The 16,913-nt window shown below is 34.7% G+C and overlaps 2 protein-coding genes across 2 annotated transcripts; one reads left to right on the forward strand and one right to left on the reverse strand.

Annotated features, from left to right (window-relative positions):
- Positions 1-2,103: 2,103 nt before the first annotated feature.
- LOC136809326 (coiled-coil domain-containing protein 157-like) lies at positions 2,104-11,509 on the reverse strand. The gene is made up of 8 exons (XM_067065846.1): positions 11,133-11,509; positions 6,897-7,092; positions 5,810-6,569; positions 5,374-5,564; positions 4,922-5,092; positions 4,453-4,642; positions 3,997-4,145; positions 2,104-3,651 (listed from the first exon to the last, which is right to left on the reverse strand). Exons 1-8 carry the CDS (start codon positions 11,375-11,377, stop codon positions 3,247-3,249), a joined length of 2,307 nt encoding a protein of 768 aa, XP_066921947.1. The 5' UTR covers positions 11,378-11,509; the 3' UTR covers positions 2,104-3,246.
- A 172-nt stretch (positions 11,510-11,681) lies between these two features.
- LOC136809331 (caspase-2-like) lies at positions 11,682-16,705 on the forward strand. Its single transcript, XM_067065853.1, has 4 exons — positions 11,682-11,818; positions 14,714-14,813; positions 15,193-15,411; positions 15,741-16,705. Exons 2-4 carry the CDS (start codon positions 14,717-14,719, stop codon positions 16,661-16,663), a joined length of 1,239 nt encoding a protein of 412 aa, XP_066921954.1. The 5' UTR covers positions 11,682-11,818; positions 14,714-14,716; the 3' UTR covers positions 16,664-16,705.
- Positions 16,706-16,913: the final 208 nt, after the last annotated feature.

The following is a 16,913-nucleotide window of genomic DNA, read 5'->3' on the forward strand; positions in this document are numbered from 1 at the left end:
ATTCTTCATCTACTTTTACTTCTCGGAAAATTCCAACCTAATCGTTTCAGCCACCCCATTAGAGGTTTGAACTGAACCGGTTATCAATAACGACTTTAAAATCAAAACAATAGCACAATTAAAACCTAACGGACTTGAAAGATATATAATAAAAAGTACTCAAAAGGTTAGTAACTAAAACGCCAAGAACAATACGAATAACATAACACAATAAAAAAATCGGCCCAGGCCCACAATACAAAAAAGAAAACAATACTTACAACCAAATTGACCAATCATGGGACGCAAATAAAACAAGAACAATAGGTCTATTCTCACAGAAAACCACAAAATCAAAAATTTGAAACCCTAATGTTCTATTAAAGTGAAACATAAACCAAGTAAACCTGTGTAACATCTGAGTTTGTTGATAATTGGTTGATGTTTGCCAGTGTCCTGCTGTGCTGTTTGCCCTTTTGGACGTTTCCTTGTTTGTGTCTGAATCTAGAAAACGAAACCGATTATTTGTGCCACTTTTTGAAATCGAATCAAAAGGGCGCCAAAGTCGAAAAAAACATTCTGATAAATAACGAGATTGCTCACGAGAATTTTTAACCCGCGCGAGTAAACCCGCACTTGTCAATCATTTTTTAGGCCTGTCAATCATTTTCAGCTGCTTTTCTTTTCACTTGTGGTACTGAAAAAAGTGATAATAATAAAAAAAGACGAAAGTCGATTTTTATGTATTTTTTTAGTTGAAAGTTTTTGAATACATGATTTTCAAGAGAAGGGAAAGTTCATGAATCTTGACTCTTGACTCTCCACCTGCTAACCAACCTAATCTATTTTGAAATACTGTACTTGAGTGGACTTGAGTCAAACTGCACTGAGGTGACGCCACTTAGAAAATTTTTGTTTCTTAAAAATATAACGGGAATTTTCAAAAATATCAATAAGAGCTCATAAAACCAGAAAAAGTTTGGTCAATGCCGACAAAATAACACAAACTCCAACGCACCATATAGGATTCGAACTCTCGAAAATGACTTTGACAAGCTTATCACATCACCGCCTTTATCCACTCGGCCACTCTAATTGCTATATTAAGAGAACAATGATAAATCATACAATTATCTTTATTTGCCATGACCTGTATAATTTTATTTACCCTGTCAAGATATTAGCTTCTTAAACGAATGATTTTAGATCCTTTCCAACATATGGGAGCTGATCGCCGATTCTCAGGGGATTTACAGGACTCTTTAGTGGGACTGCTGCAAACGGGCTGTAAACCCTGCTAGTGCCTGTAAAATTAGAATTTCCATCTGGGGGGTAAAGAAACTCTCCAATCTCCTTAAAGTCTCAAAAGACTGCGGAGAAGAGCTTTTTCTTGCATACAGTACCCATATACAGCAGACAGAATTCATAGAGCGTAAACGCGCGGGCGATTAAACACGATCGCGCGGAATGCGGGTCAAAAAATTCCAGTGAGCAATCTCGTTATTTATCAAAAAGTCGAAAAAATGAAACTTTGTCGAGTTATTCCGAAAAATGTGTTGTGCGTGCTAGCCTGTACCAGACGACCCCGGCTTTTTCCTCGACACCGTGTGTGGTGTGTTGGGATAGAGATAGATAGGCTAGTGTTGTACCGAGTTTTTTTTTACGCAACACAAAAATTCCGATTTATAAAAATCTATCCAATAGGAAAGGGACAAACCCTGTTGCTGAACCGGTGAGAACCTAGGCAGGCAGTTATCCATCGGATAAATTGTGTTTTAGCGATCTTCCCTGCATGGTGGGGTGAGAATTTTCCTATTCGTTGAATTGAAAAAATACAGAAAACTCTTATTCCAGCTGGGCGAGTGAAGTATATTTTAGAGAACGTGCCATATGATTGCTGAAAAATAGTATTATTTCATGATCCCCACTCTTAAAAAGACGAGGTGATTTATCCACCGTGATATTCAGCTCGTTCTTCGTATCCTTACTGGTCAAAAATTATTTTTATCGAGTCCATGTGATAGGGATGTGTTTTCTTAGCATGACACTTGAATAATTCCTTTCAACCTGGAAGAATTAGTTTAAATATAGGGTATATATTTTGGGCAAATGTACACGAAAATCTATGATAATTTAAAAATAAACTTTTAATCTTGAAGAAAAAACAAATTGGGATATCCACAAATTAAAATAATAAATACTAAATTACATTTAGGTATATTTACAAGGCATTCGAAAATGAGAAAAACCAAGAAAGGCTTTCTGTTCTGTTCTTCTGTTCTGAGGCATTTGTGTAATAAAATACTTTGCCACTGGGAAAATATTTATTTGCAACCGCGAAACGGTTAATTAATTAATTCAAATTATCGGTGATAAATTAATTTAAATTATCACAGAAAGGTTGTTGTTGTTTGGTTGTTTGTTGTGTTATCAATTCTTATGTTTTCCTTTTATCTGTTCATACTACCCTCCCACCCAGCATCTTTTTTAAAACTCTACATCTATTCAAATAATACCTATTAATCGCGTCGTCAGTAAATTAATAGATATAAAATCGATCATGTAAAGCAAGCTCGTAATTTATTTTGCAAATGCGCAGTCCCGGATATACTGTTGTTATTAGTAGGGGGAAATTTGTAAAATCGCTCGATTTTTTTAGTCAAAGCACTTGTTATACATTTTTGGAAAGCTAAGGGGTAGGGGAATCAAAATAACTTGGGTGCCAATTTTTTTTTCGGACACTTTGGTGTGATTTTCGGGCAAGTACGACGGTCTCAGGCAAAAATCATAAGGGTGAAAAATTAAAATTGCTTGAGAAAACGGAGACCTGTTGTATATTTTTGGAAAGCTCTCAAAAAATTAAGATTAGTGATATATTTCGAGTATAGGTGATTTCTTTACCTAACTCGAGATATTAATCCTTAAAAACAGTGTTTTCAGTGTTTTTCAGCCAGAAACAGATGTTTTGTCCAGTTTTTGCGCTTTCGGAAGCTCAAATTTCCCCCTACTATATGTATGTATTGAGTAAATTAATAGCGTAGCGTTGCACTATGCTCTTTGCAAGAAAACCACTTGATGCAAGTCTTCTAAAAAACCAAATCGATTTAAACGGTGTCAATCGTATTAAATGATTTAGTAATTCATCATAAGAATTTTAAAGACAAGGAAGGAAAAATTAACTATCAATGTGATAGCGTTATAGAGCAAAAGAAATTCCTTATTTCATGCCAAGGGACTTGAGAGGTTTTCGGGAGGAAATTATCTTTATCATTGACGATTAAAACAGAAGGGTCTGTGTATATCTAAATCTCTCTTCGATACATGTTCTCTATCGCAGTCAGCACAAGTGAATGAAGTCTCTTTTTCCAACATTTTATCATCATGTGAGTTATCACCAGAAACCCAGTTATTGTTTCTATTTTTCTCGGTTACCGGTTGTTTGACAGTGTTTTTCAGTTTCTCTAGACTCGCTAATCTACTTTGAATATCATCTTTACTTCGTCTACCGGCACTACGAGGCCGCACGTTTTGGCGTGTTTTAGAGGGTGAAGGGGGGCGTGGTTCAAATTCTGTGTTATTAGCATTAGATGTGGTTCGATGAGGAGCTGACTTGGCGTTCCTTTCACTCTTCGTAGGTGATGTGTTGTTGTGATACTCAACTTCTTGGGATTTCTAAAAGTGAGAAAGTGTATTCGATTACGAGTTCGATTAGGTGCTGAATAGGTGGAAACATTTACTTTGCGCTTTTGATGAAGGACTTCCAGATTTTTATAAACACTTCATCATGAAACGTTTTATATTTCTTTCAAAAAAATTGTCCGGAAAGAAATTTTCTAAACATTAAAAATCGAACGGTTTTAAAATTGAAAACACACAAAGTACACTTTCCAGCAATCTATCACCGCTATTCGCAAATTTTGATTCCAGTCACTACTTCGTGCGATTCTGACCTCCCTTACAGTAGAATATAACTCAGTCAAAAGAAAACGCTATTAAGTAAATGCAGCGGGTAATTACCTGTTTTTCATCGTGGTCAGTGTCTAATTTAACCAATGTATTACGTAATGAATGATTTTGTTTTTCCAAGATGGCGATGCGAGTAGTGTTTGCCTTCAATTGATGTTCCATATCGTAAACAATATCTCCGTCGCTATTGCCATGGTTACCTAGCAGGTACCCAAAGAAGAAGAATTGTTTAAATTTCGAAGTACAGTCTCCATGACTTGAATCTCTATAACTGGAACAAAATTCAATTCCCTATCGCCCATTTCTCTTAATGTTTCCATATTATCGTACTCAAAACGTAAAATCTAAATGTAGGTTTTAAAATTTGCCTCTATTGGCAACAACAAGGGTGTTTCCTTAGAAAATATTACATCATGAATATCAATCAAACAAAGGGGATAATTCTATTCTCCTAGAACACCTCCTTATAAAATTTTATTTTGATTGTGATCGTGAATGTATGGTTACCTTGGAAACGACGGTTGTTGATCACTTCAGTGTATCTCTTTTCGGCATTTTGATAATCATTGCTCATAACTGGATAACAGACTAAAAGGTTGACGACTTCTTCCAAGTGTTCAATTTCTTGTTGAAAATTCTCGAGGCTGGTTTCATCGTTTGATCGAACTGAGTTCGCATGTTTGATAACGATATCGTTCTAAAGTAACGAAATTTTTCAGTATATGAACATCAAAAGAGCTCTGAGGACGGAGAAATAAGTATAAGTTCAGGTAGGTAAAGGAAAATATGTGAGTGGGAATTCCATTTATATCGAGCTTAAGTCTATGTGGTTTAATGCAAAAATGTAATTAGACATCACGTTGAATGTTGTTCCCACACAGTAGCATAAAACAAACGTCATCTATATCTGCGAAAAAGGGATGGATGACTCACTTATTGAAAACATTTAGCAAATACAGCGTACAAATATCCTTACCCTGCTCTGTTTATCCTCAAGTTGAACAATTTTCTTTCTGAATTCTTCATTTTCCTTTACGACTTCTTCTTTTTCATCTGTGACGTCATTGAGTTGTGCTTGCAATGAGTCACATTGTTCATCAAGATTTTCGATGCGTGTGAGTAAGGAGGATTGTTTGGTTTGCAAAGTCTGTGGAAAAGCAAATGATCTTCTCTCAGCTTGAATATTTGAGATGGTCATGAAAAGTCGTATAATTTGTTGGTTTGAAGATTTACACAACTCCAATTTTTGGGTCAGCCCTGCTTAGCGTTCTAGCTCATTTTCTGAAAATTTTGTTTTGACCACACTTGGTACAGTTTTTTCTTATAAGAACAAACTATATAAGAAGCCTTATGGGCTTCGCTGGCCAGAATGTTAAGAACAAGTTAAAAGAACATTTTAAGGATTTGTGAACTGTGAAAAAACTTCACCTTGTCATGTTTTAACAACATTTTCTTTTCCGATTTTAATTTCGTCAGTTCGTCCATGGTTGATTGGAAATCTTTCTGCAGACTTTCGTTTTTCTCTTTGTAATTTTGAAGCTCCTCATTAAAATCTTTGCTTTTCTCTTGGAGATCTTTGGTGCTCTCCAGTTGGGTTGACAGATTACTCAAACTTTTCTCTATAAAAACAACAAATAGAAATAGACTAAATAGGGTAAATTTTCGCGAGATTTAATTTCACGTTTGTCGAAAGTTTTTACCACTTTCGCAAAAAAAAACTTGCAAAAAGAGATTGCTGAGATCTTCAAAATAGTCTATACAGAAATCAAATCCAAAGGCAGGAATGTATATTTCTCCCAATATAGAATGAGTAATCTTTCTGGGACACTCTATAGCAGTTCCCAGCTAGCCAAAAAAAACATACCTAAAATTTGGTTCGATGACTGCAGTTTTGTAATTTCTTCTGTCGAATTTTTTAATTTCTCCTCTAACTGTGTAACGTAATCGGTTCGTTTGTTCAAAGATTCTTCTTTTCTATATAAATCTTTTTCAAGCTCCTTTACACGAGCCTGAAAATCTTCACTCTGTTTCGAATGAAAATCACACTTCACTTCAAGTTCAGTTTTGATGCTATCAAATTTTATTTTCTCTGATTCAAGTTTATGTATTACTTTTTCAAGATGTCCAATTTTCACGTGTAGTTCCAAATTTTCGTTTTCGTGTTTCCTGGATTCCTCTTCTTTTTCATTGACCAGACTTTCCAGACGTTTCAAATCTTTTTGAAGTTCGCTTGACCATTTGTTGACATTACTAGGGCTCAATTTTGTATTTCTTAATATTTTATTATGTTTGTTTATGGCTGAAGGTAGATTTTGATTTTCACAAATACACACAACACACGAGCCAATATCCAGTAAATAATTTTGTAGTACGTCACAAGTCATACACTCTACAAATGCTGTTTCGAATGTTTGTGTTGAAATTGAGGCTTTGTTTACATCGCCGTTATCACCTGAAAGTGTATCATTATCTTGAGGCGTTGCCACCTCTGATTTTGGTCCATCAAATTTGATAGCTAGTTTTGGTGCATTTTGACGTTTCTGTCGGTGGAGTTTTTGATTTTCAAGTCTCAAATCTGAAATAGCCTGTTCAAGATCCATCAGTGATTGGTTGTTTTCTCTGAGCTGAAAAAAATGTAAGAAATAAAGTGTTACTCAGTTTTCTTATAATAAGTTGAAGATAAAAAGAAAATCTCAATGAGGGTTCTCCTAACATTTGATCATCAATTTGATTCTGTTACCGAAGGCTCAATGAAAATTGACCATGAATATTAAACATATGGGATAATCCATCCTCTATTCATAGCAAATATCTAAAAGCGATTTTTTTCAAAACGATGATTTGCAAAAATAAATAAAGAAAGTTTCGTGATTTCTTTAGCCCCTGAAATCAGATCTTGGAAAGATTAAACCGATTAAGATATAACCGCACTATAATAATGAAAGAAAAACCTTTTGGAGTAGATTTTTGTAACTATATTGAAACTGTGAAAGCTTGCTCCAGAACTTTTTGGAGATCAATCCAATGGACATCGTTGCAGTGACTGTTTGACTTTGTGGACGTTTGTTGTTGCTTTCTTGGTTGTCAATGGCATCATTCATCACGTGATCAAACAATTTGGACGTGACTTGAAGAAGAAAACAAAACCTGTAAGAAGAAAGTAAGGGTAATATTACTTTAGGCGTACAAACTTTCGCGAGCAGAAACTTTCGCTAGGTCGAAAAATCGCGAAATTCACGACATTTACTTTCGCGAATTTGAGAAAAAAATGTTTTTCGTGAGCATAAACTTTCGCGAATCGTAGGACAAAAATGAGAATTTTCGAATAAAAATTGCCTTAAAAGTGAAAGATATTCCTTAAATCCGCTAAAGTCGGTTGTTCTTCGACTTTAAAAAGGCTTTAAAGGATAATAATATGCCGAGAATTTGATATTTATTACGATTTCGGGGTTTTATATATTTCAAACTTTTTTGAGAATTTTTCGCGAGCATAAACTTTCGCGAGTTGCCCTGTTTAGAATTTTCAAAGACATTTACTCTCGCGAAAAAGGCCAAAATTCGCGAAAATCGCGAAAGTTTCTGTTCGTGAAAGTTTGTACGCCTAAAGTATTATATCATACCATCTAATCTCAAAACTCATTTTTAAGGAAACTTGGAACTTTTTCTTAGAAAAATACACGTTTTTTTATAAGAACAAACAATATAAGATACGGCTTCAATACAATGGCCGAAATGTTAAGAACAAGTTAAGAACATTTTAAGGCTTTGCCGACTCTAAAACAGCCGGTTTCTTAGAAAAATGGACAAAAAAAGCTCAAAAAATAGCGAAAATAAGAACATGTTAGGAACGCTTTTAGGCTTAAAACTAAAAATGTTCTGTTCTGAAGGCTTCAAAAATGTTGGATGTTCTTATAAAGATAAAAACGTGTAGAATAAATCTATCCGAAATAAAGTCTGCAGCCCCTCTGTTTGGACTGTTTGCCCGTTGCCGCATGGAATACTTACCAACGTAACCACCCTGATTGTGGTGCGAAAAGGATACAGGGAAATTGTGTACTACATTATATCAGTCCTGTTTAACCGTAGCATACTAAGACCTAGTCGTAAATCTTAGTAAACTAATTCACTTAACATCATTATAACATCTTTTTAACATTCAATTCACGTACATATAACCTTTCAGGAGTCCCTCAACAATGCAAATTACCCCGAAACAAAATTTTATTCTTTTAAGGAGAAGAACATCCTTAAATCTAAAAATTCACCGTTTCCTGAAAAAACTTTACCGTTTCCATGTTTGTTAATGACCAATTAATTAGGTGCTACTCATTAAAAGACACCAGAATCGGACCATTGTGCAGGGATCGCAGCGTAAAGAACGGGTCTACCGGAAAATACTTCTAAATTAACTCCCAAAATGTCTTCGTCGCTGAGAAAATCGTTCATTCTTAGCATATACTAAGACATCGATCTTTTAGAACACTACGACCTCTTAGTATACGATTACCTAATACAAGTGAAATATCTTAGTATATTAACAGCTCCTAGTATACTCTGTGGTCTTAGTATGCTACAGTTAAACGCGACTGATAGGAAGTAATTTCCCAATTTTGCTTTTTGAAAACAAAATCTAATATTCTGCAGAGCGGCACAGCCTTGTGGAAAAAAAGTTATTGAGCTGATCGAACCGTAATTCATTGATTGAACTTGATCGACACTCACCGAGAGTTCGCAATCATTTCGATTGATGGGGTATGGTTCAAATTAGCTTTCAAGGTTGGCTCAGGTCAAATTTTTTTTGCTTGTTTATTTTTTCATAAATCCCTTTAGAAGTTTTGCAGTGCATCCTTTTGCTTGTGCAAGTAAATAGCAAAGCGCTTTCGCAGTATTAATCTTTTATACGCATTTCGGCAGGACATTAGCTTGACTAACTGCCTTCAAGAAGAGTGCCGTCTTCTGTTCAACCAGCTGAGCAACTGAGTCACTTTATAATTATCAAATTGTGGATAGAAGAGGTCAGTCAGGGATATCCTTGCAATTACACGAGGTTATTCGCAGCTTCGATCAGTTGCAAATGTAACGGACCGTAGAAAACGAAAGTGACGTATTGTTCTTCGCAAATGCTGCACAGGGTTAAGATTTTGGAGAATTCAAAAAACATAGATTTTAGGGGATTAATTTTATTCTAAAATAATTTCGATATTGCTTGGGTAAAGAAACAAGGAGATGGGGGATATCAGAAAGAAAAAATACTTTAAATATCTATTTTTGAATCAAAAGAACCCTTTTCCTATCAAGGCCTATATAATGATAGATTAAACCACGCGGCGAAAATACTACAATAATAAACAATACTATGTATATAAAAAACACTTAACAACTGTCATTCATATATATAAATACAAATACTTTTCCAAAAGGATGAGTAAGTTAAAAAGCATTTCCATAAAAATCACCCCGATACAGTTTTCTTTTCTGAAATATTGATAAGAAAGTTGATGCAATCAAGTTTCGGATTAGACTTCTACAGCGCAAGCACCAAAATTGAAAATAAAAAAAGAAGACCTTTTACATTGCAATGAAAACATTTGAGAGGTATGTCCGCAGTTTTGAAGAAAAATTCTGGAAAAAAAAACATGCCAAAGGGAAATGAAAATGGCTATTTTAAAACAAAAGAATGGGTTAAAAGAAATTTTGTAAGGGAAAGTTTATGAGTTTCCTTATCATACTAATCAATTCATATGACCTAGCCTGAAAGTAGAGCATTAATTTTCTTTTTTAAATGATAGGTTGCAGTCTGTCGGGAACTGGTACTGGCAGTTAGTTAGACTAGCGTCCTGCCGAGATGCGTATCAAAGATTAATGCTGTAAAAGTGCTATATCGTTTACTTGAGCGCTCTTTAATGAAATCAACATTTTCAAAAACTATGAGAAATTGCCTAAAATTTGAGCCATAGATGAAAAGATTTGAGCCAAGCCAACCTTGAAAACTTACTTGAAGATCAACTTCCCAAGAAAAAGATCTACGGGGGAGACGGAACCCACATAGATCCGCAGATCTGTGCACCACCGGATAGGCTATTTCCCTGAAATTTTGCCGGACCTCAAACAAAGACCCATTTGCATGTGCATAATTATTTTTACTTTACAGTAGTGTATAAACAAGGCCTTAGAAATCGAAGCGCTGTCTCGGGAATTGAATGACAAAATTTGGTTGGTTGATATTCTGGCTGTTGCACGTTCGCAATTGGTCATTTAGTCTCATTTTAAGTTTTCAAGTTTTATGTAATTAATTGTCTTGGGAACTTGAACTTGATGCAGGTAACTCTCATCCTTGTTGTTGCAATTACATCCTGTAGATGACTGATGCTGTTTTTTCTGAAAGCTTAATTTCTTAGTGTGACTAACTGACCAGTTGGGTGTTTAAGATATAAACTGCAATTATTGCTCTTTTCGGCAATCATTGCCGAAAACGGTAATTTTTTCAACCATGAAATGCTGAATCAGCAGATAAATAAAAAATGTAAATAAATGAAAATTGCAGTTTTCGGCAATTATTATATCATTACCTTTTTTGGAAAGAAAAGTTGATTTTATTATTGAACACCGTGGTATTTGACACCCTTGCAATAAACAAACTTACAACGGGGGTTCTGTTATCTCTTTCTGGCTGTGTTCCGGCATCGATGCAGGATCGTTTTACATATTATTTTAGAACTTTTCATAATCATGTTATTGAGCAACGAAAAATTGAAAAAATCACTTTTAAAAATCCGAAAAACCTTTTTCTCAATGCAATTTTTACAATTTTCAAACATCTCTGACATCGTTGCCCTTATAAGGACAACACATTTTGCTGAATCAGCATTTTATTGTTTAAAAAATTGCCGTTTTCAGCAATAATTGCCGTTTTTGTCTTAAACACCCAACTGCTGATGACTGGGCTATTATGGGGGCACTCACTTCAAAAGTTTTCTATTCTATATATAAAGATTGCATCAAAAAAAATCAAAACAAACATGAAGAGCATGTTCAAATTTATCTAAATGTTAGTCGAAAAGGATTTTTAAGTTAAATAAACGTAAGTGAAAAAATTGGATTAAAAAATTTTGGTCGTATATACAGTAAAAGAAGAAGAGGGGACTTTAATTCAAAATAACTTTAAATTAATTGAGAAAATAGCTCACCTGTCTATGACCAACTCAAACATGATAATATGAGACAAGTTATTCGATTCCTCATCCTTACAGTAACTATAGTCATCTAACATCTCACTTATATTGATGTCAATTGCATTTTTGCCTGGAAATTTCCAAGAAACAAATCCTCCTCTTCCAACTTTTGTCAAAATACTTTCAAGGGTTTCTTGGAGATCAGACACATCCTTTGAGAGACTTTCCATGCAGTTCTTCCCTCCCAATAAATGGGCCATGATTTAAAAATCAACTCTTCGAAAATAATGGAATATAATGATAAAAAACTTAAACTTTCTGTTCTGATTTCTCAGCACTCTCCTGCTCTTTGTTTACATTTTGGTCTACCATGTTTGTTATGGGATATGAATTTACCGGAACCGAAAAAAAAGTTTTGCCCTTAGTACCTTAGTATTGCAAGCAGAATGCTGAGCGACAAAAACTTATTATGATTCTTGGGGGTCATTCTAATCTTATAACGTTACAAAAAAGATTAAGTAGTATGTAAGCTCTAAAAACAAAATTTCGACGGGGCGAAATAAAATCAATATTTTTCTGGATTTTCATATGTCATATTTTCTTCTCAATTTTATAAACAAAATGTTTTTAAAACTTACCTTGATTGTGGATTTTTGAAATTTCATCACTAAGATATTCCTGCTTCAATAGAAAGAAGAAAAGTAAGTAGTACGATGGTAATGTCCAGAATTAATCTACTAGACCAGACGTCTACTCTCGGGTGCCTAATAAACGTACAGACCAAAATAAACGTACAGGGGAGAGAATAAAATTGGAATTAATAAACGTACAGGCTGAAATAAACGTACAGGCGAGAAATCAGAGCTAAAATAAATAAACGTACAGGCTAAAATAAACGTACAGGGAATAATCTATCAATTTTTGATAACTAACTAAAGTACAGGTATATCTCTTATAGATCAATGACAAGTAGTAAATAAGCAAAACGTTCGAATTTACTCATGTAACACTCAAAATCTCCCACAATACTTTCAAATGTAATTAACGGCCTTTCAACATATCTTACTTGAACAAAAAATAACAATTTTTTGCAGTATGAATTGGGTGATATTGGGTGAAAATAAATAAACGTACAGGAGGGAATAAACGTACAGGCGGGAAAATTCTTCAGAATAAATAAACGTACAGTTCCTAATAAGGTGCGTACAGGCGGGAAATTTGACACGAAAAAAATAAACGTACATGTATGTTTATTAGGCACCCGAGAGTACAACCTTTTATCCAATAATACAACCAACAACACTCACGATATTTTTTTTAAATCTTAGAGTTCGATTAATTTTTTCAATCGAACTTTAGTTTTTAGTTTTTAGTTTTTATTGAATATTTATACAGGATTACGCAAACAGTTACAAGTATCTGATATTACCTTTGGTCCTGTTATAAATCTAAAATAATAAATAAATTATAAGTTAAATAAAAGGCATGCTGGCATAGTTTACGTTCCATGGAGTTTGATTGGTTCGACAAGTTTGATTGATCGGGTCTGGATACGAACGCAGATGACAGACCTGCTGTCAGTTTGTTTGTTATTATTTTACTTTAGGCGTAGAAACTTTCGCGATTTTCGCGAATTTTGGCCTTTTTCGCGAAAGTAAATGTCTTTAAAAATTCTAGGAAGGGCCATTCGCAAAAGTTTATGCTCGCGAAAAATTCTTGACAAAATAGAAAATCTGTAAAACTTCAAACTTTGAATAAAATGTAACATTTATGGCACTTTTTAGCCTGCTAAACGACTAATGACTAATAAGTCAAAGGACAAATGTTTCAAGCCAATACCAGAAATATTCGTCCCTCTAAGCCATTTCTTCATGTGAAAATACTCAATTTTACGTCTTGATTCGCTAAAGTTAATGCTCGCGAAAAATATTTTTCCGTTAAATTCGCGAAAGTAAATGTCGTCAATTTCGCGATTTCTCGTCCTCGCGAAAGTTTCTGCTCGCGAAAGTTTGTACGCCTAAAGTACTGCCTGCCAGTCTGGTTTCTGGAAAGAAGAGAATATTTACGCCAGAGATTTCTTGGCGTAGCCTTTGTGTAAGCCTATGAAATCCAAAGTCTGCGCCGGAGATATCCGGCGTACATGCCTTACTTTCCAGATTGGTTTTACTGGTGAAATTTATGTAAGCTAATAAGGACTAAGGTTGTTCTCACCTGGATTTTGAGGAGTCCGCCATCTACCATCTACTGTTAAACTTTTTTTTCCAAAAAAAGATATTGACTGTTTTTTTGAACATGTCTTTTTTCCTTAAACACAATCTTTGATTTCTAACTAGCTAGGGGGAGGGGGTATTAGCCTATTAGGCAGAATGAAGGGTGTCAGTTATGTACAAATCATAAGGAAATGAAAATTGACTACTCAAACGAAGGGTCATAAAATCTTGTAATTTGGATAAAAGTTGAAAAACTTTGACTGAAAATTGGGGATAGTCTCTCAATAAAGCAGCATACTGTAACAAACACATGTCAAAAAGGGCCAAAATTTTCATCCCTCAAATACAGTCCCTCTCTCAAAGGGTCACTTTTTAAACTTTAGATGGGACCAGTTACCTTGCAAACTTAGTGCCTTGGATGACAATGAAATGACAAGTGGGCTAAAATATCAATATCCATTTTTAATTATTTCAATTTTTGATGTGAAAATAACAGAGAAGTGGTACAAGGTTGAGGATCCTTAACAATAAGGTTTAATTTTGGACTTGGAGTTGTCTGGAGTGGAGTGCATTTGTTGGGTTTTTAAGTGGTTGTTTCTGGTGTTTGTGTTTACTATGTGATTGCTGTTTTGTTTTTCTGTTTGCCTTTTTAACCTTTATGTCTATTGGTTTTTTTGTCTGTTGGTTCTTTTTCACATAAAATTCTCGTTTCTTGACAGAATGTTTGATTGGTTTGATTTATATATTTAGAAAAATTAAAAAAAAAAATGGAAAAAAACGTATAATTATAAAAATATTATTCCCTTTTTATGTTTCATCCTTTATTTTATTTAGTATTTTAACACTTTCCCTCCTTGAGGTCAGATCTCTGATCTTCACCATATATATTTAAAGAAAATTTAAAAATTTTTCAAAACTGAGAAAGGGTTTACACCACCATTCCATACACCAGAGGTGTTGTATGTCACAAATTTGGCACCACTGGCCTTAAAATGGCTCATTCCATTTTATATCCATACATGAGGGGGGGGGGGTTGACAAACATTTCCAAGGAAAAATTTTAGCAGAATTTCAAGGGGTAAAAGACTGACTTTAATAAATGTTTTTTGATCTAAAAAGGTTCGTAAACCCCCCAGTATTGAAATTTAAAATGGAATAGCCCAATGTCAAATAGCTCTAGTTGAATTAAGGTACCATTGAATTGATTCTGTATGTTTCTCTTTTGTATACTGCGTGACAAAGAGATTCAGATAGGGCATTACTGTATTGTATTTAGCCAAAGAAATCTGGCTCTGACTCTTTTCTGACATACTGTTGTCGAGAGAATTTGTGTCAAATATTTTTGTCCTAGAAATACTAATCTTTGACAGTCCTTATTATTTTTAGGATATGGACAAGAAGCATAGAAAATTATTATTAAAGCATCGCCTTGCATTTGTGAAAGACTTGGAAGCTACCGATGTGTCCAGCCTGTTATACGAGTCAGGTACAACTAGTGACAAATATTTCTATTTCTCACAGGCCTGTTTAAACAAAGTAAATCAAAACTTTGTAAAAGCAGCAAGTAAGAAAAGGGTAAAAATTTTGAAGGGGATAAAACAAAAAGCCTTTTTTAGGACTCGAGGATTAAAGACAGCAACAAATATTTCACCAGAAAAGTTCAAATTCTAATTGCTTTAAAGCTCTATACTTCTTTATAGGAACTGAAAAGTAGTTCTCCATTAAAACTGATCAAATCGAAAAAGTAGTTCATCAATTGACATATTTATATCATTAATTTTTTCTCGATATTCCGCTCGAACTTTTTCGAATTTTCTTGAGCACTTTGTGATTCAATTTATTTCACTTTACCATTATTATAATAGGTACAATTACTGAAAATGACATGGAGAGCATCGAAGCTATCAAATTAAGAAGAGATCGTGTTGAACATCTGATGGATTTGTTACCAAGGAAAGGACCAAAGGCGTTTGATGGTTTTATCAATGCTCTCGAAGAAAGTAAACTCTACGATCATCTTGCCTCGTTGCTGACTTCTTCCAAATCCTCAAAAGATAAGAAGGCGAGAGATAGAGGTGTTTCATGTAAGTCTATGGTTGATACTCGTTTCGAGAGACCAACTGGAAAAGAAATTGTTGAACCTCCAATCTCAAACTGTGCTGAACTATTATACTACTCCCATTTGCACTGGAATCGTTTTCCTTGCTTTTCTAACCATAACGAAGCTTTTAATATTTATTATTCCATGAATAGTTTTATTCGTGTATTCGTAGATATTCCCCATAGTAGGGAAAAATTTCGTTAGTTACAGTTTAATAGGATTTATTTATTTGGAGCCATCTTTGATTGTTATTTCAAATAATTTTTAAAGATTTAACAAAAAACTTTTAAATTAAACTATTTTGAATTTCAGTTACTGGTGATGTACAAGATGGGAAAGCCTCACCTTCTCAATCACGGTCAAATCAAATCCGAATTCGTCCTCGAAGTGGGTCAAGAGCTACAGACATGCTCGATTCGTATCCAATGTTTTCGCGACCACGTGGCTGGTGTTTCATACTGAATAACATGAATTTCTTAACAATGTCAGATCGAGCTGGTTCAAGTAAAGATGCAGCGAATTTACAATCACTTTTCGAACAACTCGGATTTCGAGTTTGGTTAATTCAAGATGCGGATGTAGACGATATTAAAGAGAAAATCACCGAATTAGCTCATAAACCAGACCATAATGACGGACTTGTTGTATGTTTATTAAGTCATGGTTTGTCAGGACAGATCTATGGGGTTGAAGGGAACTTGATTTCAGTGTCTGAGATCTTAGATATAATAAGTACTGGGCCGAGCGGAGAAGCTTTACGCGGGAAACCGAAATTATTTTTGATTCAAGCGTGTCGATCTGAACCTCCAAGTACGAAAAAGAAACCGATCGGTAAACCGAAACCAAAACCGACAACAGTCGAAATCATATCGGGATCACCGAGTGGCAGCCAACAGGACTTAACAACCGATTCCCGTAATCCGAAAAATAATCCGAATCGGAATTCAATGTATGAGTCATTTATTGAACAGAATTCATCACATCTTCAAGGTGATATGTTGCTAGGTTACTCAACGTTTCCTGGAAAAGTATCATGGCGGACTGCAATTAAAGGGTCGTTTTACATTGACGCTATTGTTGAAGTTTTCAGCGAGTTCGCATCTTCCCAAGACGTTTTTAGTATGTTGGTCAAAGTCAATCAAAAAGTTTTGGAAAGTGTTTCAGAGAAAGGACAACAACAAATCCCGGCACCGGTGGTCACACTGACTAAGAAATTGTTTCTGATACCTGTATAGAAATACTAGCTATGAAGCTATTCTGAACGATGATTTTGAGAGATAGCAGGGATATGTTATAGCGGAGCTGGATGAAGGACGAGAATTCCTTAGCGGATTGCTTCTTTGTCATTTCTGTTGTAAACTGTTGATAATAGAAATCCATCTCTGTCCCCTTGAGTGTTCTGTTTTTATAAGAAAAATGAAGCAGACAAAGAATTCATGCAGTACGTTTGCACATATTTTGCTATGATGTTCCCGCTTTTCATCA

The sequence above is a fragment of the Clytia hemisphaerica genome, unplaced genomic scaffold (assembly GCF_902728285.1).
Source record: "Clytia hemisphaerica strain Z4C2 unplaced genomic scaffold, Clytia hemisphaerica genome assembly, whole genome shotgun sequence".
NCBI classification, from domain to species: domain Eukaryota; kingdom Metazoa; phylum Cnidaria; class Hydrozoa; order Leptothecata; family Clytiidae; genus Clytia; species Clytia hemisphaerica.